Source organism: Anabrus simplex, chromosome 1 (assembly GCF_040414725.1).
Source record: "Anabrus simplex isolate iqAnaSimp1 chromosome 1, ASM4041472v1, whole genome shotgun sequence".
In the NCBI taxonomy this organism is placed as follows: domain Eukaryota; kingdom Metazoa; phylum Arthropoda; class Insecta; order Orthoptera; family Tettigoniidae; genus Anabrus; species Anabrus simplex.
In genome coordinates, this window is record NC_090265.1 from 1,579,242,744 (window position 1) to 1,579,268,354 (window position 25,611).

Consider the following 25,611-nt stretch of genomic DNA (forward strand, 5'->3'; position numbering starts at 1 on the left):
GAGTATACTCATACCGGGGAAGGTTTCGATATGCATATCATTTTAAAATCTTTGAATACTCGGGGGGTTTATAGGAAAACCAGAATGGTTTTTCCACCATCACGTCGAAACGGCTGGATAGATCACAACCAAACTTCATATTTAGAGTACACTCATCCCGGGGAAGGTTTCGATATGCATATCATTTTAAAATCTTTGAATACACGGGGGTTTATAGGAAAACCTGAATGGTTTTTCCACCATCACGTCGAAACGGCTCAATAGATCTCAACCAAACTTCATATTTAGAGTATACTCATCCCGGGGAAGGTTTCGATATGCATATTATTTTAAAATCTTTGAATAGACCGGGGGTTTATAGGAAAACCAGAATGGTTTTTCCACCATCACTTCGAAACGGCTGGATATATCTCAACGAAACTTCATATTTAGAGTATACTCATCCCGGGGAAGGTTTCGATATGCATATCATTTTAAAATCTTAGAAAAGACGGGGGTTTTCCTCCATTTTCTCTTATACTATTGATTTTCTGTAAACTTAGTTTACCGTACGTGAAACGCCTCTTCATTATGAACAACTTTCGTTATGTTCATAATTTACCTTACTCTTCACATGATGGAGTAATTTACAATTTTCCGCTGGTATCATGCTCTGCATTGAGTGACCGACAGACCGACAACGAACCTACAGGTTACCATGGCAACGTCTCTGACTGCATGCCAGCAGGGAAGTAACGTATTGCCATTTTCCTCATCATGCTTTTAAATTCGTGGTTGTTCCTTGGGTAGAAGGCAAGAGAGGCGTCAATCGGCCTATCTGCGGGATATTGGCGGAATATCGTTGGATGTTATAACCGCCCTCGAATAGATTAAGTAATAACACCATTAATCATCTTCTTATTATTTGTTCACCTAAGAATCACTGGACCTAAATTTCTCCTCTGTTACCGCTTTATTATATTCATAACTCACACTAGCATAATTTACTGAGGGGCATTTGATTTTCCAATACATTCACTTGGCATTTACATATTTGTTGTTATCCGGCTGTCCTCAGTTATAATCCATTTTCTATTACTTTCAACTTTCTTAACTGCATTATTTCTTCCTTAATTACGCCGTATGTACGCGAGTGCTACAAACTACTGGAAGTATTTCCACCAAGACTCATATTTAGAATACACCTGTCCTTGATAGGTTTTAGGGCAAATATTGTTTCTAAATCCCTGAACTGACTGGGGGTTTATACGAAACCGAAACAGTGATTTTGCACTTCCACAAAGTATACACAACCAAATGGAAATTTTCCTACCTTGATAGAAATTAATTTCTAAACCTTTTTTCTCATGTGCATCATTTCGATACGAGGATTAATAAGGGAGATATCATTAACGGACCGTTTTTCTGTACAAGTCCCATCGGACTTGACTCAAGAGCGGGTGCGTGTAAAGCGTATTCCTTACAACTTGAAAACTACTGAAGACATTCGAACCAAAATTTATATTTAGCATCCACCTGTCAAAAAGGTAGGTTTTAAACGTAAATAACATTTCATGTTCCGGAATGGACTGGCGGTTTATAGGGAACCGAAATGGTGATTTTACTCCTCCATAATATATACAGAACAAGACCAACCTGACCTGAAATCGACCAAACCTGATGGAATTCCACCTCTAAACCTTTTTTTTTTTTCATGTGCATTTTTTCGTCAGGAGGATTAATAAGGGAGATATCATGAATGGTCACTTTTGCTGGTTAAGTCCAGCGGACATAGCCCAAAAGGTGTTTTACAAGGAGCAGATTCCTTATCTATATAAATCAAATCGTAACGACTGTGTGCCTCTACACTGACTATTTTGGCGAAATTTTCGTACAGCTTTCCGTTTAAGGGGTAATAATGACCATTTCCATAATTTTTTGTTTAGTTTCCTGAAAGTCCTAATTTTTACCCGCCTCGCCCAAAATCCACATTGCGGCATAATCTGCCAGAAGAAAAAGAAGATAATCGAAATTTGACAAAATTATACGTTTTAGCCTGTAACGAACGGAGAACACCCTGGATCATCAAATTTTTCACTTTTTATTCCCGAAGAATATCAAAATATGCGGGCAATTTTAATGATGGTGCAGACCTTCGGAAATTCCTATCACATAACGGATTGCACAATCTCCGTTCAATTTGGAATGATCTACAACCTTGGTCTTATGACTTTTTGCCGTATCTGTATCCCTTTTACGTTTGATTTTTCTCTATTAATCGATGTTAAGTCAATTTGGAATTTTCACATGCATAATTCATACTTTCAATTACTTATATGAAATAATATGAAATACAGAATCATCAAACTCTTCACGAAAATTGGCCCACCCAGTAGCCATATGTGAGCCAAATGCTATGTATGTAGTTGTCACATAATTATCCGAAAAGTAATGTAATGTGAGTTAATCTTACAAAACCTTTACCCTGTTCAACGTTTCTAACTCAATCTGACCCAAGAATAGACGACATATCATAGGACCAGCCATTTAGGCCACTAAATCAGGCGTGTCTTATGGTATAATCCTTTGTCGATATGACGTACGTTTAGTAGCAGTTAATCTGTAAATGAAGGTCTTCAATATTGTAAACACGCATATACTTTCGTATGTCGATCTATATATATTCACTGATGTCGATTTTTAGCGATCGAGAAAGGGTGAGTCTGATATTGTAATCAGTACTCCCCACACCGACTTTGACTGGCAGTAGGAAAGGGTTCCTTCTCCAACTCCTGTGTAACTGTCATTAGTAAGGAAGGCCTACAATTGTAATGAATAGTTCCCTTCTCGATTTGACTTGCAGAAGGCAAGTGAGCATGCAGTTTTGTTTAAAACTTTCCTACCCGATTGTGTTTGGCAGTAGGCAAGGGTGCCCGCCATCATAAAGAAATGTCCTCATCTAAAATGTGACTGGCATTAGGCATAGTGGCCTGCTATTTTGATGGAAACTCACCAACTTGGTGTGACTGGCAGTAAGCTGGCTGGCAGTAGGAAAATGGGCCTGGCATTATAATGATAACTGCACAACTCAATTTCGAGTGATAGTAGGGTAATTGCCTACAATTATAATAGAAACTCCTCAACTGTAATCTGTCTGGAAGTAGGAAAGGGGGGCTGCCATTTTACCGAAAACTCCCCAAATCGATTCTGTCCGCGTCGTAGGCAATGGGGCCTGCAATTATAATGTAAACTTCCCAACTTGATTGTGAATGGCAGTAGGCAAGTGAGCCTGCCGTTATATCACAAATCCGTAACAAACACTTTACATTGGAAATAACGTACGGGGACCTCCCCATGCTCTTTCTCGGATAACGCTAAGAGATATGCAATTTTAAAACAATCTTATTTACTGCATGTACACTATTTACTTCGATATTCGAATACAATGTAGAATACCGTAGCGAAGCACGGGTACATTCGCTAGTCACCACTAATTTTATATCAATTTAAACTTAGGAGATTAATTTAAAACATCAAACAAACAGCTTCATACCAACGGCCATATATAGATCTCGTAAACCTGAAAGCTATGAAATTAAATCAGTCTACTAGGGTTTTGCTAACATAGTAGTCAAAATTCATGAAATATTGTTATATTTCATAACCTCTTTCTTAAATAATTCGCAATGGCCCTGCCGTATGTACATAGACTGGGAAATTCATGTATCCACTCTCGAATTAACGACTACTTGACTTCTGGTATTTTCGGCATACTGGCACTTGGCACTTTTCAGAAGCACACATTCACTCTGAAACTATTTTTTTTTTTTTTTTGCTAGTTGTTTTACGTCGCCCCGACACAGATAGGTCTTACGGCGAGGATGGGACAGGAAAGGGCTAGGAGTGGGAAGGAAGCGGCCGTGGCCTTAATTAAGGTACAGCCCCAGCATTTGCCTGGTGTGAAAATGGGAAACCACGGAAAACCATTTTCAGGGCTGCCGACAGTGGGGTTCGAACCTACTATCTCCCGAATACTGGATACTGGCCGCACTTAAGCGACTGCAGCTATCGAGCTCGGTCACTCTGAAACCCTCTAGCAGAATGTATGCAAGACTTCAAAGAATTAAACTTTAAAATTTTTCAGCTTCTGGAGTTCCGTGCGGGAGATTAACAATGTAACCTGGACTATTCTCTAAGGAAAATATCCACCACTTCCGGAGCGTGTTAATTAGCAGCTCCCATATTTTTATTGGCATCTGTAACAACTGCCATCCGAGATTTCTACTGTACCTTGCAGTTGGACTGTTCGAAATGTTGAATTTGAATACTTACTCTTGTACACTTATGTTTCTTCTTCTTCCATGGCTCCACATTTCATTGCAAACCTTAGCCTCTTCAACTATCTTCTGCCATTTTTCTCGTTCCAACGCTAAAGCTTTCCAATTTCTATAGCCTATTTTCCGAAGATCTCCAATGGCTCCATCCATCCGGTTGTACGAGGGCTGGAACGGGATCCACTCGTCCTCGGAAGGTCAACTGAGTAGAGGTGGGTTTGATCCCACCTGAGCCACCCTGGGAGTGGTTTTCCATGGTTTCCCACTTCTCCTTCAGGCAAATGCCTGGATAGAACCTAACTTAAGGCCACGGCCGCTTCCTTCCCTCTTCCTTGTCTATCCCTTCCAATCCTCCCATGCCCCGCAAGGCCCCTGTTCAGCATAGCAGGTGCAGCCTTCTGGGTGAGGTACTGGTCATCCTACCCAGTTGTATCTCCGACCCAGAGTCTAAAACTCCAGGACACTGCCCTTGACGCGGTAGAGGTGGGATCCATCGCTCAGTCCGAGGGAAAAACCGACCCTGCAGGGTAAATAGATAAAGAAGAAGAGGAATATAACAAGTTCTAACGAAAATTACGGAGGGTAAGATATACATTTGTCCTAGAATAGGTAACACTGTATTATATCAAGGACAAAATGGAAAAAAGGAAGGTGATGATGTGTGGAATGGATATAATCACTATTAAGTTTAAATATATATTTAATGTTGTAATAGATAAATATTTTTAACTAAGATCCGGAACTAGGGGATGGAGTATCATATTCTAGTAATGAAATTATATTAATATACACTTTTCACAATCCCATTTATCCCACGAAAGGGTAGTCAGTCCGTTGGATCTGTTTAAGGCTCCATCTGTCTAAGCGCTCAATCAGCTCAGGACTGAGTTCCTTATTTCCAGATCCCACAGCTCCTTGACGCATGAAGCGGGCTTCATTAGAAAACCTTTGGTTTAGTAGTTTGACCCTCTCCTCCAAATTCACCATTGGATTGCTCTTCATGGAACTGAAGTCAAGATGATTCACCAAAGCAGATATCTGTTCCTCACTATAATGCTTTCCCAAGAACTCTTCGGTCGTTCTAACAACCGCTGGCAGATTCTGGAATTAGAAGGCATGATTTGAGATGCATGGTGTTTATATATCTTAATTGTATCATATTATTCAAGTGTCCGACTCGTTGGCTGAATGGTCAGCGTACTGGCCTTCGGTTCAGAGGGTCCCGGGTTCGATTCCCGGCCGGGTCGGGGATTTTAATCGCTTCTGATTAATTCTTCTGGCTCGGGGACTGGGTGTATATGTCCGTCCCAACACTCTCCTCATCATATTCAGACAACACACTACACTACCAACCACCACAGAAACACGCAATAGTGCTTACATCCCTCCATAGAGGGTTGGCGTCAGGAAGGGCATCCGGCCGTAAAACAGGGCCAAATCCACATGTGCGACACAGTTCGCACCCGCGACCCCACAGGTGTGGGAAAAAGCGGCAAGAAAAGAAAGAAGATTATTCAAGTGATTACCTTCTTCATTTCCTCAAAACTATTAATGAGGATATTAGGTTGATCCCTCAATTTCCAAAAGTCCAAAGTATGTCTCCAGAAAGGGTCCCAGTACACTAGAAAACATAAACGTTACATTAGTTCCTGGTTGTTACTGTCCAAATAATGTCATAATGACAATTCTTCGAAGGTTTACAGTCATCATTTCATATGCTGTTAAAATCGAGAAAGTGAAGTAATTGGCATCTACCCTCTATTTCTGGCCAGGATTGTGAGTTCAATGGTCGAAAGGAATGATGTCTTTGTTAAGAGTTTTGACTTTCTGTTTTTCTTCCTTTTTATTTTATACCGAGTGGTTCACCTGCCCCTTATTTTTTCTGAGATAGGCAACCAAAATAACCCGTATAACATAAAGATCCTCATAATTTAGTTTTGCGAACACCAAATAACTCGAAATTTCTCCCTTGTGGTCCATAAGACTCTCCCCTACCTGTGTATCACCACTGTAAATTGATCTATGGACTTAGCAAAGGAAAAACTGTTATGAAAAATTCCACGCCAAATACTAAGGACCATTCTGCAAACATAATTATGATTTATTACGCCTTGAAATAACACAGGTACCCGTAATATGATCGAATTAATACGTTATGCCCTGTGATCTGTAATGTAACGAAGTTAAATGAACTCTGTAAACCATCATTTAAGACTTTAACACGAATATTAACTTCCGAGGTGGAATTGTCGGGTTGACTTCGTGGCTGAATCGGTTAAGGGCTGGAGCACGATGTATATGAGTATCGAGAGCGTAGTAGTTCGAATTCAGCTTGAGGCTAATTTTTTATAATTTTTTAAAGGACTGAGGTGCTCAATTTTAGCGGCGATAAAATAATAATCAATTTTTTATTGGTTTTAAGGAGTGTGCTCTAATATGGCGTCCTTCCCCTAAGGATGGGTGGGGAAGGATTGGGAAGGAAATCGGCCTTGGTCTTTTATTACGGTACCGTCCTGGCATTTGCCTGGTGGCGAAAATGGGAAACCGAGAAAAGCCATTTTCAGGACGGGCAGTTTGGGATTCGAATCAACAACCTTCCTAGCCCTATGCACACAATTAATAATCCACACCTACCTGGTGATGTCACAGCACTTACTCATTTTGCTCACGATGTATTTGTATGAAGAGTACGTTGACCCTCATGTCGTACGTAAAATCGGATAAAATTGGTCCTTGTCAGGACCAAATAAAACTTCACTCTTCGGAACCGGATGATATGCGGCCATATTACAGTCACTGTAAACGGCGTTAATCGAAGAAGAAAGTGTACCAACCTGTGAATTGAACCAATTACCAGACAACTTGGCTGATGCAACAGCAGTGGTGCGTGATTCAACCAAGTTAGCTACCGCGAGCCGCGGTGCACACCTAGCACATTGTAGTCCTTACAGACATTTCTTGTCGAAACATAAGATAGTGTAGCGATTGAAGCTTTCACGACCGGCGCTAGAAATCATTGTGCAAGCCCGAAAAACACTGACGTAAAGCCCCATTCACAATGCAAACGTAACGTAAACTTAAAATTAACGTTAACTTAGAGGTTAGCGGCCATCTTATCTAATGGAACCATTCACAATGCGCCGACGTAAACTTAACTGCGAGTCCGTAAAATTAAGGGATTGCAAACTCAAAGATCTTGCGGTTAATTATACGTTAACTTTAAGAACCAGCCAATCAGAGCAGAGGTAAACATTGTGTGTTGTGCACGATATAATGACTTCTTTCGACGAAACGCTTGTACTTCTCTTTCAAAATAATCTTATGTGTATGTATGATAGAAGGTAAAAGAATTACAAATACGCTGTACCGAAAAAAATAATAGGTGGAAATAAATATCTTGTAGCAATGGAATCTGACGGTAAGTGGCGGGAGACAAGCTCGCAGCTCTGGCGAATGGACGAGACAATCCCTGTCATAAATAAAACAGTGCCCCTGTATATTTCTTAACGTTATGACGGACTACTAGTTTACGAAAACGATATCATCCAAACAAATAGATCCAAACATCTCATCGGGGTGTGATAGATAGGGCATAGATGTCGGTAATGGAGACCTTACATTTCTTTTTATTAGAAAAGGGGAAGCGAATCGTAAGAAAGGCAAACAGTTCAGGTTTCATCCGCATGTCCAAAACAAACTGATGAGGGTCATTTCTTACAGTAGATTACGGAAATCGCCCTGAGATAACCTGCTTTGATTCAAGGGATGAAGCCATTTTCTGCACCGTTGTTTAGATCGCCTTTTCAGGTACCGTAGGCCTACACAGCTCCCAGGAGCAAAGCAATAGATGTTTGAAGTAATATGAATTCTGCTACCACGTTGTTTGATTCCATCGAGGTAATGAAATATAAAACTGCGATATAGCCCAAAATCCGACTTCCATGCTAAATAACATGGCAGTGTTTTGACTGGCTGCTGTGTACTCTTTACGTTAATGTTACGTTCCTCCATTGTGAATACCACAAATTTTACGTTAATTTTACGGTTACGTTACGTCGTTAAGTTTACGGTTATGTTTGCATTGTGAATGAGGCTTAAGATAGTGTTATTCGCAGCTGTGATCGTTTTGTATATTCATTATAAGGCAAAACTATACAGCCCGCCCCGCAATGTTAGTAATACGAGGCACCACTGTGTGGCGCACGCGAAGTGACTGTCTTCGAAGCCTCTCGAAGGGAGTATGGCCCCGAGTGTGTTCCAATGGCAGAGATTGGCCTGGATGTGCAAAAATACGCTAGATCTAATAAATGAGGAATTAAAGGAGGAATTGAGGAAGTGTAAGGTTACCACCCGACGCCATGATACTTTCAAACTTCGTGGGCCTCTTTAGTCCTTTTGCTTTTGCATTGGTTGGTAACGTCAGCTAATGCCCTTGATCCTTGGCAGAAGCAATGGATAATGGCACCTGGACCACTACTTCAGGTTTCTTGAGTAAATGTACTTCTAGGAGCGGGTGGGTTGGACCCTGGCAGGCGAAATGAACACATCTATCCTCCAGAATCATTTCTGGGTAAGAATAGAAGCATTGAAACTAACATATTATGTAATAATCCTTGCGGGGCAGACTCTATATTTCCACCAATTGTAGTTTAATAGAAATAATACCTCCAGTAATGCCTTCTACCATATTCGCGAGCATCATATAAACGGTACAGTTTTACTAAGGCCATGAAGAAGCAGGTACTAATGTTTTTCGGATGACTGTGATATACGCGTTAGTTGGGTTACCTCCCTCCAGAAAAGAATAAGGGGCTGGTGAACCACCCGGTTTCTGTTGAATGAGCACTTGCATGACTAGTTTTACTTGAATAACTTCTAGATAATGGTAGTTGTGCTCGCGTTATGATATTATTACACAGGATTTAATAAAATATACTGTAGATATGTAGTTTTATACATAATATATTTACAGAGTAATGTGTAGATGGAAACTCAATTTTTGAATTAATTCTCATATTGGGAAAAGATCGCGGAGTTACACATAATATATGTTAACAGAACACTTCAACTACCATATACTGTATTAACCCCACTTCTATTTACTTGTGATGAGAGTCGCTCAGTAATTGCAAATAAACACGCAAACACGTCGACAAAAGTTTAGAATATCGTTGTTTGACTTGATTGCCACCGACGTGTTCGTGTTCGTAGAGTAGTACTGAGCAACTCTCTCTGGCCATTTCCATTACACGTCGTTTCAATTTCGTGTGACTATTATAGCTTTTGTGAGGCAACACCTCAGACGATGGTGGGCGGCATCTTACCTGTATAGTAGAGCAGCGTGGTGAGGAGGTGTGTGATGTGTGGTTTTCAGAAATGCTGAGGACATCATGAAAATTCAGTCCTTGAGTAAAGATAATTAATCGTAAAAATTACATTTCCACAAACAGGCTTGGAATTGAACCCGGAACCACAGTGACCAAAGGCTAATTTGCTGACGAGTCAGCTACTGAGCGGGACTATTACATAGTGTACAAATGAGAGCCATCAAGAATATTTCACTAAAACATTTTGGGATTTTGAGACGTGGACTCACCGGAAAATGCTAACCGTTTTATGAGTTCTTCTACTAGAAAGTCAAGAAATAATTATAAGGGTAATCCGCTTTAAAATGCCACAAAATCTCTCATCTTGGCATGTCATACACCTTACAATGTATTTTACAAAATTGGAATGGTATCTATAGGAGGAGAACATCGCATCTAGGTAAACTGAAAGAATGGACAAGAATTTCCAATACTGAGCGCCATTTTCATCTTACAAAATGTGCTCAGGGATAATTGCCACAAGGAAAGGAAATACAATCCCTTTGTGCAAAATAATTTTCTTTAAATTTTAAAAACAGAAGTATAAACACTATACCTGTCTCTTGAAAACATGAACTCCTGAAGAGTTCTCTCAAATGATGGTTAAATTGCTTAACTTATTAATATGCCAAGTCCAGATACTTCTTACTCTTCATCGCTTCATTTTGCCTTTCGGAGCCTGGTCTTCCAATCACCTTCTGTACTATGTTCTGTCCCGTGTCATTTGCTTTGCTATATTTGGGTCCGTACGGTAGTACTTTGCAATAATTATTTCACTGACCATTTGATCCAAGTCAATCTGTGGACGCCCCTTTCTTCTGGCTCCCTCGTGTCTAGCCTCAAACACTTCGTCAGATTTCTTTTCAGAATCGATGTGGACCAGGTGACCAATGACTTTTTGTCAATGTCATCCACTACAGATGTCACTCCAAGTTCTTCTAGTATCGCTTTCTTCCGTATAGTATATTTCCTAGTCTTGTTGAAAACTTGGCGTAAGCATTTCCTTTCTGAGCTTGTTACTCTTGTTATTCTGCTGACATGCTTCATTTCTCTAGTCCGAGTCTCTAAACCATACAATAAAGATTGCAGGAACACAGTAGTATAAATCTGAATCTTGGTCTACTGTGACACTCCTTTCTTACTGACTAAGTCTGAGTCAGGTTGTAATAGAAAACATTGATTTTCTGAACTCTGTAATTGATTTCATGTTCGATCTCAGCATCTCCAGTTGTTCCCCCCTTCCAGCTGATGTTGAAATCTTCTTTGCCTTCGAACTTCACCGCTTTCCTCTTAGAGATATTGACCTGCGTACCTCGTTCTTCAAGCGTTTGTGCTCAACTTATTTCTGATTCATGTATATCGTGGGTATTAATGTTAATTAAGGTAAAGTAATTTGCACAGACCAAGCTTTACAGGTACACACGGCGTAACTGCCTGTTGCCCACTTTAATTTTGTACATTACTTTATCACATGGTCCATCAATGTGATGAATAGTAGAGTACCTACACTATCTCCTTGTTTCCTGCCATTTTTCGGCCTGAAGTTCCTGCTTTTCTCTCGATTAATTCTGTCCATTCCACTTGAGACTGAAGTTACCAAAAGGATTTGCATACTTCTTCCATAGTTACACAATCAAATGTGCAGCTGAATAATACTGCTAAGTAACCCTCCTTCCTTGGCTGTTCATCTTCTCGGTGAACATTCGAATGAAACTGAGTTCGTCGCTCACTTTTAAAAGCAGCTTTTTATTCCCCTAGCTCTGTTCGATGTACTGTCGCAGACGCTTCTCAACATTCCGTGTGCAGATATTGAACACTCTCAAATATCACGAAAGTTTACACATTTATTTGTGATTCCCTACTTGTATACGGGGATATTATACTTTCATTAACTTGGTATTTCCTCCTCTTCTTAGGCTAATTGGAAACTCTCAGCCGTTTCATGATCTTCTCAGAACCATATTGAATCATCTCTGGTATTTCATCATCATGCCATGGTGATTTTCCCATTATCATACTCTGTATAGATTCCGGAATATCATCACCTAATTCTTCAGATCTTATGTATTTATTATCGGAACAGACAGATTTCCCATCTTAAAAACGTCCCTATAATAATCCTCCAGGCCTTGTGTACCTACTTTGTTTTAGTGACTAGCTTGTGATCCCTTTTTCAATGTTTCTACTTTTCTTTCCCCATTCCCTCTAGGGATTCCCATCAGAGTAGAGAAACTTTCGTTGTTACCTCAAGTAATTTTATGTTTAATTTCCAAATTCATCCCATGCTCTTTATTTGCCTTTATAACTATTCGCAAGGCTTCCTTTCTTGCCTCCACATAGATCTCCAATTCTAGCGTCTCTTGGTAGGGTAGTATTCTTGCAAGCATCTCTCTTCTTTTTCACGGGTTCTTGAAAAGTTTCATTTCATCACCTTGTTCAATTTTACATTCCACCTACCACTCTTACCACACAGACTTCTTCGCAATCTGTAATTTACTTTACTTAAATGATTTCCGCTCTGCCTCTATATTGTTCATGCTTCTCTCTCTCCTTTCGATTATTTACTTCAGTTACGAACAATTTTCTCTTTTCCTCATTCCTTAATTTTAACATTGGTTCTGGAGTTCTTCGGTTCTCCACCTATGGTGTCTTAAACTGCGATCGTATAATCAATAATTTATGCTGTGTACTGGGAATACTTAAGCATCTTATGTAGAACTAGCGAATGTACCCGTGCTTCGCTACGGTATTCTACATTGTATTTGAATATCGACGTAAATAGTGTACATGCAGTAAATAAGATTGTTTTAAAATTGCATGTCTCTTAGCGTTATCCGAGAAAGAGCATGGGGAGGTCCCCGTACGTTGTTTCCAATGTAAAAAGTTTGTTATGTATTTGTGATATAACGGCAGGCTCACTTGTCTACTGCCATTCACAATCGAGTTGGGAAGTTTACATTATAATTGCAGGCCCCATTGCCTACTACGCGGACAGAATCGATTTGGGGAGTATCGTTAAAATGGCAGCCCCCTTTCCTACTTCCAGACAGATTACAGTTGAGGAGTTTTTATTATAATGGCAGGCAATTACCCTACTATCACTCGAAGTTGAGTTGTGCAGTTATCATTATAATGCCAGGTCCATTTTCCTACTTCCAGCTACCTTACTGCCAGTCACACCAAGTTGGTGAGTTTCCATCAAAATAGCGGGCCACTATGCCTAATGAAAGTCACATTTTAGATGAGGACATTTCTTTATAATGGCGGGCACCCTTGCCTACTGCCAAACACAATCGGGTAGGGGAGTTATAAACAAAACTGCATGCTCACTTGCCTTCTGCAAGTCAAATCTAGAAGTGAACTATTCATTACAATTGTAGGCCTTCCTTACACAGGAGTTGGAGAAGGAACCCTTTCCTACTGCCAGTCAAAGTCGGTGTGGGGAGTACTGATTACAATATCAGACCCACCCTTTCTCGATAGCTAAAAATCGACATCAGTGAATATATATAGATCGACATACGAAAGTATATGCGTGTTTACAATATTGAAGACCTTCATTTACAGATTAACTGCTACTAAACGTACGTCATATCGACAAAGGATTATACCATAAGACACGCCGGATTTAGTGGCCTAAATGGCTGGTCATATGATATGTCATCTATTCTTGGGTCAGATTGAGTTAGAAACGTGGAATAGGGTAAAGGTTTGGTAAGATTATCTCACATTACATTACCTTTCGGATAATTATGTGACAGCTACATACATAGCATTTGGCTCACATATGCCTACTGGGTGGGCCGATTTTCGTGAAGAGTATGATGATTCTGTATTTCATATATGTAACTGAAAGTATGAATTATGCATGTGAAAATTCCAAATTGACTTAACATCGATTAATAGAGAAAAATCAAACGTAAATGGGATACAGATACGGCAAAAGTCAAAAGACCAAGGTTGTAGATCATTCCAAATTGAACGGAGATTGTGCAATCCGTTATGTGATAGGAATTTCCGAAGGTCTGCACCATCATTAAAATTGCCTGCATATTTCGATATTCTTCGGGGATAAAAAGTGAAAAATGTAATGATCTGGGATGTATTCCGTTCGTTACAGGCGAAAAGGTATAATTTTGTCAAATTTCAATTATCTTCTTTTTCTTCTGGCAGATTATGCCGCAATCTGGATTTTGGGCGAGGCGGATAAAAATTAGGACTTTCAGGAAACTAAACCAAAAATTATGGAGATGATCATTATTACCCCTTATAACGGAATGCTGTACGAAAATTTCGCCAAAATAGTCAGTGTAGAGGCACACAGTCGTTACGATTTGATTTATATAGATAAGGAATCTGCTCCATGTAAAACACCTTTTGGGCTATGTCCGCTGGACTTAACCTGCAAAAGTGACCATTTATGAAAAATGCACATGAAGAAAAAGGTTTAGAGGTGGAATTCCATCACGTTTGGTCGATTTCCAGTTAGGTTGGTCTTGTTCTGTATATATTGTGGAAGAGTAAAATCACCATTTCGGTTCCCTATAAACCGCCAGTCCATTCCGGAACATGAAATGTTATTTACGTTTAAAACCTACCTTTGGACAGGTGGATGCTAAATATAAATTTTGGTTCGAATGTCTTCAGTAGTTTTCAAGTTGTAAGGAATACGCTTTACACGCACCCGCTCGTGAGTTAAGTCCGATGGGACTTGTACAGAAAAACGGTCCGTTAATGATATCTCCCTTATTAATCCTGGTATCGAAATGATGCACATGAGAAAAAAAGTTTATAAATTAATTTCTACCAAGACAGGTAGATTTAAATTAACTTTGGTTCTGTATATTTTGTGGAAGTGCAAAATTACTGTTTCGGTTTCGTATAAACCCCCAGTCAGTTCAGGGATTTTGAAACAATATTTTCCCTAAAACCTATCAAGGACAGGTGTATTCTAAATATGAATCTTGGTGGAAATACATCCAGTAGTTTGTAGCATTCGCGTACATACGGCGTAATTAAGGAAGAAAATAATACAGTTAAGAAAGTTGAAAGTAATAGAAAATGGATTATAACTGAGGACAGCCGGATAACGACAAATATGTAAATGCCAAGTTAACGTATTGGAAAATCAAATCCCCTCAATAAATTATGCTAGTGTGTGTTATGGATATAATAAAGCGGTAACAGAGGAGAAATTTAGATCCAGTGATTCCTAGGTAAACAAATAATAAGAAGATGACTAATGGTGTTATTACCTAATCTATTCGAGGGCGGTTATAACATCCAACGATATTCCGCCAATATCCCGCAGATAGGCCGATTGACGCCTCTCTTGCCTTCTACCCGAGGAACAACCACGAATTTAAAAGCATGATGAGGAAAATGGCAATACGTTACTTCTCTGCTGGCATGCAGTCAGAGACGTTGCCATGGTAACCTGTAGGTTCGTTGTCGTTCTGTCGGTCACTCAATGCAGAGCATGATACCAGCGGAAAATTGTAAATTTCTCCGTCATGTGAAGAGTAAGGTAAATTATGAACATAACGAAAGTTGTTTATAATGAAGAGACGTTTCACGTACGGTAAACTAAGATTACAGAAAATCAATAGTATAAGAGAAAATGGAGGAAAACCATTCTGTTTTTCCTGTAAAACCCCGTCTATTCAAATATTTTAAAATAATATGCGTACAGAAACCTTCCCCGGGAGGAGTATACTCTAAATATGAAGTTTAGTTGAGATCTATCCAGCCGTTTCGAAGTGATGGTGGAAAAACCACTCAGGTTTTCCTATAAACCCCCCGTCTATTCAAACATTTTAAAATGATATGCATATCGAATCCTTCCGCGGGATGAGTGTACTCTAAATATGAAGTTTGGTTGTGATCTATCCAGCCGTTTCGACGTGATGGTGGAGAAACCATTCTGGTTTTCCTATAAACCCCCCGTGTATTCAAAGATTTTAAAATGATATGCATATCTAAACCTTGCCCGGGTTGAGTATACTCTAAATATGTAGTTTGGTTGAGATCTATCCAGCCGTTTCGACGTGATGGTGGAAAAACCATTCTGGTTTTCCTATAAACCCCCCGTGTATTCAAAGATTTTAAAACAATATGCATATCGAAACCTTCCCCGGGATGAGTATACTCTAAATATGAAGTTTGGTTGAGATCTATCCAGCCGCTTCGACGTGATGGTGGAACAGACAAACAAACAGACAGACAAACAAACAGACAAACAGACAAACAGACAAACAGACACGAAACGTAAAAACCACCGATTCGGTCTTGAGTTGACCTAAAACGGATAAATATCTGAAAAATTGGCAAAACAAAAGAAATTACAGACAGCGGACCCCCTACAATTTTATTTATATAGATAAAGCGTATATGGCGTGCACGCGAAATAGCTTACTGTACTACTTACGCCATTCTCGTGTATAACAAATGTCATTTTGTGTATGGTTATGTTTCCGATTATAAATATAAAATTCTCCCATTATATTACCATTCGTGTTTTTCTTTTGTTTGTTTTTCTGCCTTCAGCTCTCATACAACCAACATAAAGTGCTGTATCATTACCGATTTGGGCATTCCAATCTCCCATTACTACGATATGATCCCTTGCTTTCTCTACAGTGTTATGCAACAATGCAATAGAAGTCATCCTTTCCAAGTGCCTCCTTATCGTCAGTCGAAGCATGAGACTCTCTCTAGCATTCGAAGATATCTTCTAATTATTCTAGAGCTTACATTTATCAGAATATTACTTTAGCACTCAGTGTTTGATAGGATGATATCAGCTCTTTGTTTAGCTCTCTAATCTATGGTTATTCCAAAATACTTCAGAGTGTATCCTTTTTCTAGCTGAAGATCACAATTTCCTTTAACCTTAGTATCACTAATTCCCATTATACGCAATGTATACTTCTCTATTGTATGTACTACTTAAATTTCCCTGTCAGTGGCGTGATATTCCATGTACCTATTTTCATCGTCCTTTGTCCGACTCGTTGGCTGAACGGTCAGCGTACTGGCCTTCAGTTCAGATGGTTCCGGGTTCGATTCCCGGCCGGGTCGGGGATTTTAACCTTAATTGGTTAATTTCAACGCCATGGGGGCTGGGTGTATGTGTTGTCTTCATCATCATTTTATCCTCATCATGACGCGCAGGTCGCCTACGGGAGTCAAATAGAAATACCTGCACCTGGCGAGCCGAACCCGTCCTGGGATATCCCGGCACTAAAAGCCATACGACATTTCATTTCATCGTCCTATTCTGGCAGGGTCGTCGTCTTGAAATCCATCCGCTTTTCTTTCTCGTTAACTCTGAATGATTTTATCCCACGTGGGTTAATAGTCCTACGACTAGCCAGTCCGGTGGAGGACCTGCCGCCTTACAACCTCCGGACTTCATTAATCGTTTCTTTCAGGAATCTCACCCATAGTCTTTGGCTTTATCCCGAATACTAGGCAGGGGATGTCAGTTTTTCCGCTTCCTCGCTCATTGGGCATTAATCTCATCCGACTTCAGATCCGTTGATCAGTTGTCCCCATTTTCCACGGTTCCCATTAGGCCTTCAAAGCTTATCGGGGCACAGGAAGTCCCCAATGAATTTCACCCCCTTAGGCAGTCCTTTAATTCATTCCGTTGCCCGTCCCCTACTGCGAAGATGAGGTGTTGGATTTAAGTGAGACGAAGTTCAGAAACATCTCTGGTTAAATATAGTATTTACATTGCAGTATCGGGCTATAGTACGTTCCTTATATTCATCGCTCTATTTCGGACTCTCCATTCACGATTTGAAAGTGACTGAGGCATTTGGAAATATAGTAGCACCATTCCTTACGTAACCACTCTCTGCGTAAGCTTGGTTTGCAGGGTAGGTTGATGTATACCTTTCACTGGTTTTGGCAAACCGATATGTTATAGCACCTTTTGACATCGAAGGGAAATAAACGGGGAACAGTCTTACTTCCAACGCAAGGATGAATTCTTAAACCCTTTCAGACAATCTCTTTGTCACACCACCACGTGGTACTCAGGCTAATAATGTTACATCATATCACTGGTGGTCAGCGATAAATTCAGTACTGATTTAAATCTTAATTTATATTTTAAAATTTACCAAAATATATTTCAGAAAGTGTGCTTAATGTTTTACAGTGAGTGTATTGTCATAGTACTGTTACTGGCATCTCCTGAAATGCTATTATATCGTGCGATAACTGAAGGTACCATCAATTTTCAGCATCTTCCCTCAGCTGTAGGATTTTTCGCTAGATTACCTACAAGTTAGGCTATCTATAAGTTGATCTACGCAAAAGACACATTTATCAGTAATGTGTCAACAATATTCAAATTATTAGCAAAATAGTTCTGAGCACTAATTGGTTAATAAGCTCCAGAATAGCAGTGGCTGGAGTTCAACATCATGAAATCGTCCAGCTATTTAGCTGAATGGTCAGCGTTGTAGCCACTGGTTTAAAGGACCCTGGTTAGATTCCCAACCTCATTGGGGATTTTAAATTTTGTTTTTGGGACTGGGTGTTTGTGCGTTCCTCAAAATTTCTGCAACTCATACGTACCACACACCGCGTTCCTGTAAAATAGCACGCAGATTCCAATACACGGCAGATGCTGCCCATTCCTCTCTGAAAGTCTACTTTGTAAGGGCTGAACAAAGCCAACAATAGTCACACGAATTTATTATTATTATTATTATTATTATTATTATTATTATTATTATTATCATCACAAAATTGCTACTTTCGGAATATTTCTTGCCCACTCCATTGAATTCACGTCTGAAGGTTGTAGAAGTCAGTTTCATTTAATTCATGTCTGACGTTTGTAGAGGCCAGTGCATTTAATTCATGTCTGACGATTGTGGAGGCCAGTGCATTTAATTCATGTCTGACGATTGTAGAGGCCAGTACATTTAACTCATGTCTGACGATTGTAGAGGCCAGTATATTTAATTCATGTCTGACAATTGTAGAGGCCAGTATATTTAATTCATGTCTGACGATTGTAGAGGCCAGTACATTAATTCATGTCAGACGATTGTAGAGGCCAGTACATGTAATTCATATCTGACGATTGTAGAGGCCAGTACATGTCTTCGAAGATGTAGATGTGGTACTGTAGTTTAATGAGGTCTTGCTTTGTTATCTGCTTGAGAGAAGCAGTTTTCAAGGTCAAAGGGGATTTTGGTAACCTTTGCGCCACAAATCAGGGTACGTCCGAGCTAGTCCCACACATGCTCTATCGGGGACAGATCTGGGGATGTTGCTGGAAACGGGAGTACCTCAACATCCACATTCACAGTTCATAGAGACACGTGCCGTGTGAGGACAAGTGTTGTCCTGTTGGAAAATGGCATCACGTAACTGCCGCATGGCAGATAACACATAAGGGCGTAGGATGTCCGTGACGTACATTCGTACTGTCAGATTTCCCTCAACCACTACCAGCCGTGATCTGAAGTCATACCCAATGGTTCTCCACACCATGACGCCAGGAGTAACACCGCTGTGCCTCTCCAAAACACTGGAAGAATGGGACCTTTCCCTCTGGTCGCCGCCATACTCGCAGACGATGGTCATCTGGGGTAGTGCAGAACCGCGATTCATCGCTGAACACAATGCCATGCCATTCATCAGCAGTCCACGCTTCTCGGTCACAACACCATTCCAAACGCAGCCGTTTGAGTTGTGGTGTTAAATGCAGCAGCCTACACATTGGACGGTATTTCCCTAGTCTGGCTTTTGCTAGTCTCCCACCAATGGTGCGAGATGACGCAGAAAGTTACTTGTTCTCTGAGGCAGGCGCAGATGTTAAGGGGTTACGATATGATTAGAGCACGATACGGTGATCCTCCCCTGTGGTGGTCAGACATGTCGACCGGAAACTTGACGACGAGTATGCCTGCCCTCACGTTCCCTTGCATTCCAACATCGGTCCACTGTCTCATACGAATGCCTCACAAATCTGGATATTGCACGACTCGACCAGCCGGCCAAATGGAGACCCACAATGAGGCCAATTTCAAACTCTGTCAAGTGCTGATAACCCTGTCTCACACAAGCACGCGCCATCTGCGTATCCTTCACAGTGATCACTCAACATATGACGCTGTTTACGCCCCTACAAGGCCTGATAACAACACTAAACACGAAGAAAACCAAAGCACTCTGGTGGCAGTTCTAGGCGTCAGAGAGAATTGCAACTCTAATCGTTTGCATACCCGCCGATGGTGTGTACGTGTATGAAGTTACATTGACATCGGACCATTTCTTCTGGGCGCTTCGATACTTTCGTCAGGCAGTGTATTATTATTATTATTATTATTATTATTATTATTATTATTATTATTAATTTGAGAACTACCATACTATTCCATTGACGGGGCGAGTTGGCCGTGCGGTTATGAGCGCGCGGCTGTGAGCTTGCATCCGGCAGATAGTGGATTCGAATCCCACTGTCGACAGCCCTGAAGATAATTTTCTGTGGTTTCCCATTTTCACACCAGGCAAATGCTGGGGCTGTACCTTAATTAAGGCCACGGCCGGTTCCTTCCAACTCCTAGGCCTTTCCTATCCCATCGTCGCCATGAGACATATCCGTGTCGATGCGACGTAAAGCCACTTGCAGAAAAAACAAACTATTCCATTGTTTTTCATTCTGTATTGGTAAGTTATCTGAAATATACCGCGTTGGGTGAGATTTAATTCCTGTAAAATAATATCTTACTCTGCATGGCCTGTCGAACGTAAGGAAACTTGGAAAACCTTCTGGATTCGACAACTGCATAAGCGTACAATGACTGACATGTCTGTAAAGAAACGCCCTCCTACCTTAGTACCACGAGAGAAAAGGTTAATTATTCGATACTATATAAGATCAGAAAGACAGTAAATCGGCCGACTTTCTTTTCTCCTGATGTTTTATTTTGCGCTAAACATTAATGTTCAAACACAAAATCAGCCTTAAGTATTTACAACAGCTGTAAAAGTGACTGATTTCGTGTAGGTATTCCAACACACAATTAAATGAACATCTGCATAGCGAGCACTCGATCTGTCAGTGTGTTTGTCAGTGTATCTCTGTGTGCGTTACAAGTGTGATACAAGAGCAGCCGCTCCTTGTACGCCAAGTAACTTATACCCGTATCGTCACAGTCGCCTTACGATGGGGGAGATGCGAGCAAAAAGTCTTCGTAAGAAAAGTAGTACAATTCTTTGAAAAAAAAAGAAAGCAAACAGTCTCAAAACAAAGCACTATAGAAATCATTTGCAAATTTACCTAATGAATGGATTTCATCACAGCATGAATCGCTAAAATCGGCCAGCTAAAACATCCGAAGTCATAAAAGTGAATATAGTACTACACCCTTCCACCAAATATTATTTCAATAATATTTTTCAAGGACGGGGGTTAATTGCATAAATCATGTATGGTAGAAGGAAGTATATGTTCCGGCCAGCTACTCAGGGTAAAAATATCAACTTAGTCCATAAAACTCTGTTAATATATTCGCAGGTTCCGTTGAAGAGCAAAATATATTCTCATATCAATCATTTAACCCCCCATAATTAAGCAAATTTTCCACGATATCGCTCATATCATTTCATAGATTATTACTATTAGCATTTATACTACCTTATCGCTACATATTATTGCCTATTTTCAGAAAGAAAACGCAGAAATTATCCTAACTCTAGTTTATTAGAATCCTAATAAAATATCATATCAAATCAAATCGAATTGTGGGCTGTAGAGAAAAGAAAATTAAATTGTGTTACATATTTAACTTGGATACATAAATTATTCAATTGTTATAGTTGAAATTGGATTTGCTATAATCTTTCATTCATAACTTGTCACTAATACTTTGTTGAATCATTTCAGTTCATCACTTTTGCAAACAAATAGTTCATGGGGTAAATGGGGATTGATTCTTTATTTCAGGAGGGAGTAGGGATTCTTCATATTAAGTTTGGATTTTTGTATTAACTTTTTCGAAATATGAGATAATCCATAAGTTTTCTGAGTGTGGTATCAAATTGTCATCACACTTTAAATTACCGGTACTATGTCTATAATAAAACTAAGTAAATATTGTCATATTCATTCGTACATGCCAGTAGAAATCAAATATTTTATCAATGAGTGCCATTAATAGAATAACCACTCAGTTCAAACTAAGAAAATCGTGTTCTACGATTATATATTTATGTGCAACTGTAATTAAAATAAATTCTAATATCATTTACCGTTGTGCCAATACTACGTTGTAATTCAGTTCACCAATCTACATTCACATTGTGAAACATTTGTTCTGTAAGGCGATGTTCCTTAATATATTCCTATATCTACTCCACAAAGTATGTGAGATTCAATTAACCTAGCATAATCTCTCATATTATACCACTAATCGACCTTTAATCACCTGGACTGTATCTCTATATTCATATGAACATGACCTAACCTCGCTGCTTGCGTCTTATTTATCATACAATAACCGTAACTAACACATAAACCCGCAACATCTTCATCCAATCCATTGCTCACACAATGAACTATTATTATTCTCCAATACTATCTTTACTTCATAATTCTCCTATATCTCTTCTTTTAAACTCATCTGCATATATAAATTCTCAAGTCATTTCTTCTAAACAACCTCTTTGTTACGGTTTACTAGTCCGTGAATTCCCAATATTTAATCCATTTCTTCTTATAATACAGTCATAATGGCCTTGTCTGCCGGTTTGGTCTCTTCAATATCCAAGTTTTACTCTGCAATTTACAGACTCTCTTCTTTATCTCGCCTAGTTCAATGCTAAATGATCTTTCCGAGTAGATTGGTACATAAACATCGATATTCACATTCCATATATGCTTACAATAAACTAAAATCATCTTACGAGTACGGTATAACTATTACTCAAAATGGCACACGTTTGCGGTTAACTTCTCAAAGTCTAGCACTGACATTCACATACTGGTACATATAATGTACTCGTAGGCAATTCTGCACTCCTACTATTATATTTCAACAACTACAAATAATTTTGAACTGATAATTTGGAAACTTATTACTTATCTCGTCTCGATTGGGTCAACTGCTGGCTCCTGTTCGTTCGTTAGGCCATCTCTGAGCAATCAGCTTCGGTCTCCGTATACGTCACAGCTGGGCATCGGTCTCACTTGTGTCTAGCGCCTGACAATGTGAAGCCACTCGGCTACGCTCGGGTGAGATCTGTCGGCTATACTCGGCCGTGCTCGGATGAGATCTGTCGATTATACACGGCCGTGCTCGGGTGACATCTGTCGGCTATGTTCTACTGGCGCACATTAAGATAGTAATGGAATATCAGTGTCCATATATTAGGCAATACCTTCATTACAATTACTAACTAGTATATTTGTTATGGACTTTGTAATATTGAACTTTCCGATAGAAATGGGACACCAGTATTCAAATATTACTACAATATGATAGAAGCTTGAGACATATTTCGGCATGAGAGATGTCGACAGAGATGCACTGGGCGTTGAAGTCAAGCTGGCTAACAAACTACTGTGTATTCTATTCAAGGGATTTCCAACATTTTATAGAATAGTCTCCCAGTTTGTTATATTTCACTTATTCGCTAACTGGAAAGCAGGTGGCATAATTTACATGCCACTGAAGCAATCAAAGGACAAAGGTTTTCAAGCTTTTACGAGTTACTTTACTTCGCACCGACATAGATAGGTCTAATGGTGACGATGGGATAGAAAAGGGCTAGAAGTGGGTAGGAAGCGGTCGGGCACTTAATTAAGGTACAGCCCCAACATTTGCTTGGTATGAAAATGGGAAAGCATGGAAAACCACCTTCAAGGCTGCCAACAGTGGGGTTCTAACCACTATCTCCTGAACACAAGCTCACTGCTGCGGGCCTTTAACCGCACGGCCAACTCTCTCGGTGGTTTTCAAGTTCTTCGAATAGTAACCGATAATTACCAGGTTAATATTTCAATGTTTGAAACATTATGTGGGGGACGTGGCACTTTTGAAGCATGAAATAATACATCCATCCGGTAATGGAAGGTCACTATTTCTTTGTTATGACTAGTCACTTTTTGTATCGCTTCTGACAATCTCTGATTTTCTTATTGCAGCTTCCTCGAAATGAATTGCTAAACTGCTCCACTCTCATGAAAGACAAATTCACGAGAGAAATATAATGTGGCACTTGTAATGATGGGCATCCATAGTTTTTTTAGAAATATTTTTAAAGCCACCTTTAATTAACATTGCCACAAATTATTTACAGAAGTGCGAGCGATTTATACAATTCAATAGAAACCTCTCAACAGGAAGATTTTAAAACTTCAGTGAAATCTATGAAACATACGCAGCGTTAATATGGTAACTTTTTATCAATTTACCTACTGTACTTTCAAAAACCTTGGCATACTGGAGTTGCATGGTTGGTTTAAGAAGTAGCGTAGAAATTAAGATTTGTAAATATCGGTGTGAGCTATGATGGGATTTAAGATTCAAATACTTAATTTCTACGAGCTGTGCGCATTTGAAAGTTGAGGAAGTAGGGCAATGTAGGGAGCTTAACTGCAAACGTGGTGGGTGATTGTCGAACAATTAGCTTGCCGACACGGCCGACTTGATGCGTCGCTCTAGGGCGAAGGGAGGGATCCAGTCGGCCGTGTTGCCGACTACCATCAGCTGCTTACCTGCCGGCCATATTGTATTTCATAGGTGACGGACCGAACTTAGCCGAGTTACTCCGAGTGGCTGCACATTGTCAGGCGCTAGACATAAGTATCGGTCTCGGCAGTCTGGCTTGAGTCATAGCATCTCAGGTAGTCTTCCTCCAACAGTTTAAGCGTGTTTCATCATATCGCCGGTGCCCATGCATATAAAGACAACATTATTTGGGCAGAATTCATAGCTAGGTCTTCCATTATAAACCTTCTAGCAAGTATGAATACTTATTGATATTTCTTAATACTCCGAAATTGTGCTCTAAATATATATTTCCAATAAAGCTTAATCTCGTTAAATATATCGACTGCTGAACGTTGACCAATGCTTCCAATCAATATCCCTGCTGTGTTTTGACGGTATCCGGCTACTTATTATAATGCAACTGGCCCTTTTCTCCTCAATCTTTCACTGGTCCATAGCTTTCCTTAACTTCAATATTTTAAAACGAAAGTGTATACGTTTTCCTCTCGTCTTGGCTTATTTTGCAGGTGTAAATAACTAACTTCTTCGCTCGAATGTATATTAACTCTCGGCTTTCTTCTTGTACGTTGATAATATTCTTCTTGGCTCGCAGTAAAATTACTATTTTTTTAAATGTGATCTTCTCTTACAAAGTAGTTAAGAATAGAATGAATTCAATTATTTTTTAAGGACCATAGTTGTTCTATCTAAGGAACTCTTTTCTTTCTCGCCGGTTTTTTAAAAGTCAGCGCCTTCTAATTATGATCAACATGCCACATGGATCCACTTCATATATATTTGCGCTGTCTGAAGCTACTCCGCGCCATTTTATCCGCTAGATCTCTACAGTATGTTAATGATCATCTCAACTGTAACGTAATGGTACAGTACTAATACAGTAATTCATTTATAGAGTTTGAAAGATAATCATGCAAAGTTAATCAACGTATATTGTCTGACACTATGTATGTAGGTCTATCTATGTATGTAGCTAGATAAATAGGTGGGTATGAATCATATCACTCTTTTAAAAATGTCTGTCAGTATCTCTGAAAATGCGCCATTTCAATATTTCCGAAGGGAAACACTACATTGTAAGCTGCTATAAAAACAAGAAATGAAATATCATTCCTCCAATTTAACCTAAATAAATCTAACTTCATTTTGTACGTATTGCGTACAGAGTCCTAG

The 25,611-nt window shown here is 39.6% G+C and overlaps 1 protein-coding gene across 1 annotated transcript in view; it reads right to left on the bottom strand.

The window, feature by feature from the left end:
• Positions 1 to 5,005: 5,005 nt before the first annotated feature.
• The window catches only part of LOC136858556 (luciferin sulfotransferase), a 62,160-nt gene continuing 41,554 nt past the window's right edge, over positions 5,006 to 25,611 (bottom strand). The window contains 2 exon segments of the mRNA XM_067138179.2: positions 5,006 to 5,414; positions 5,840 to 5,934. Of these exon segments, the coding sequence (XP_066994280.2) occupies positions 5,121 to 5,414; positions 5,840 to 5,934 (389 nt within the window). The 3' untranslated portion in view covers positions 5,006 to 5,120.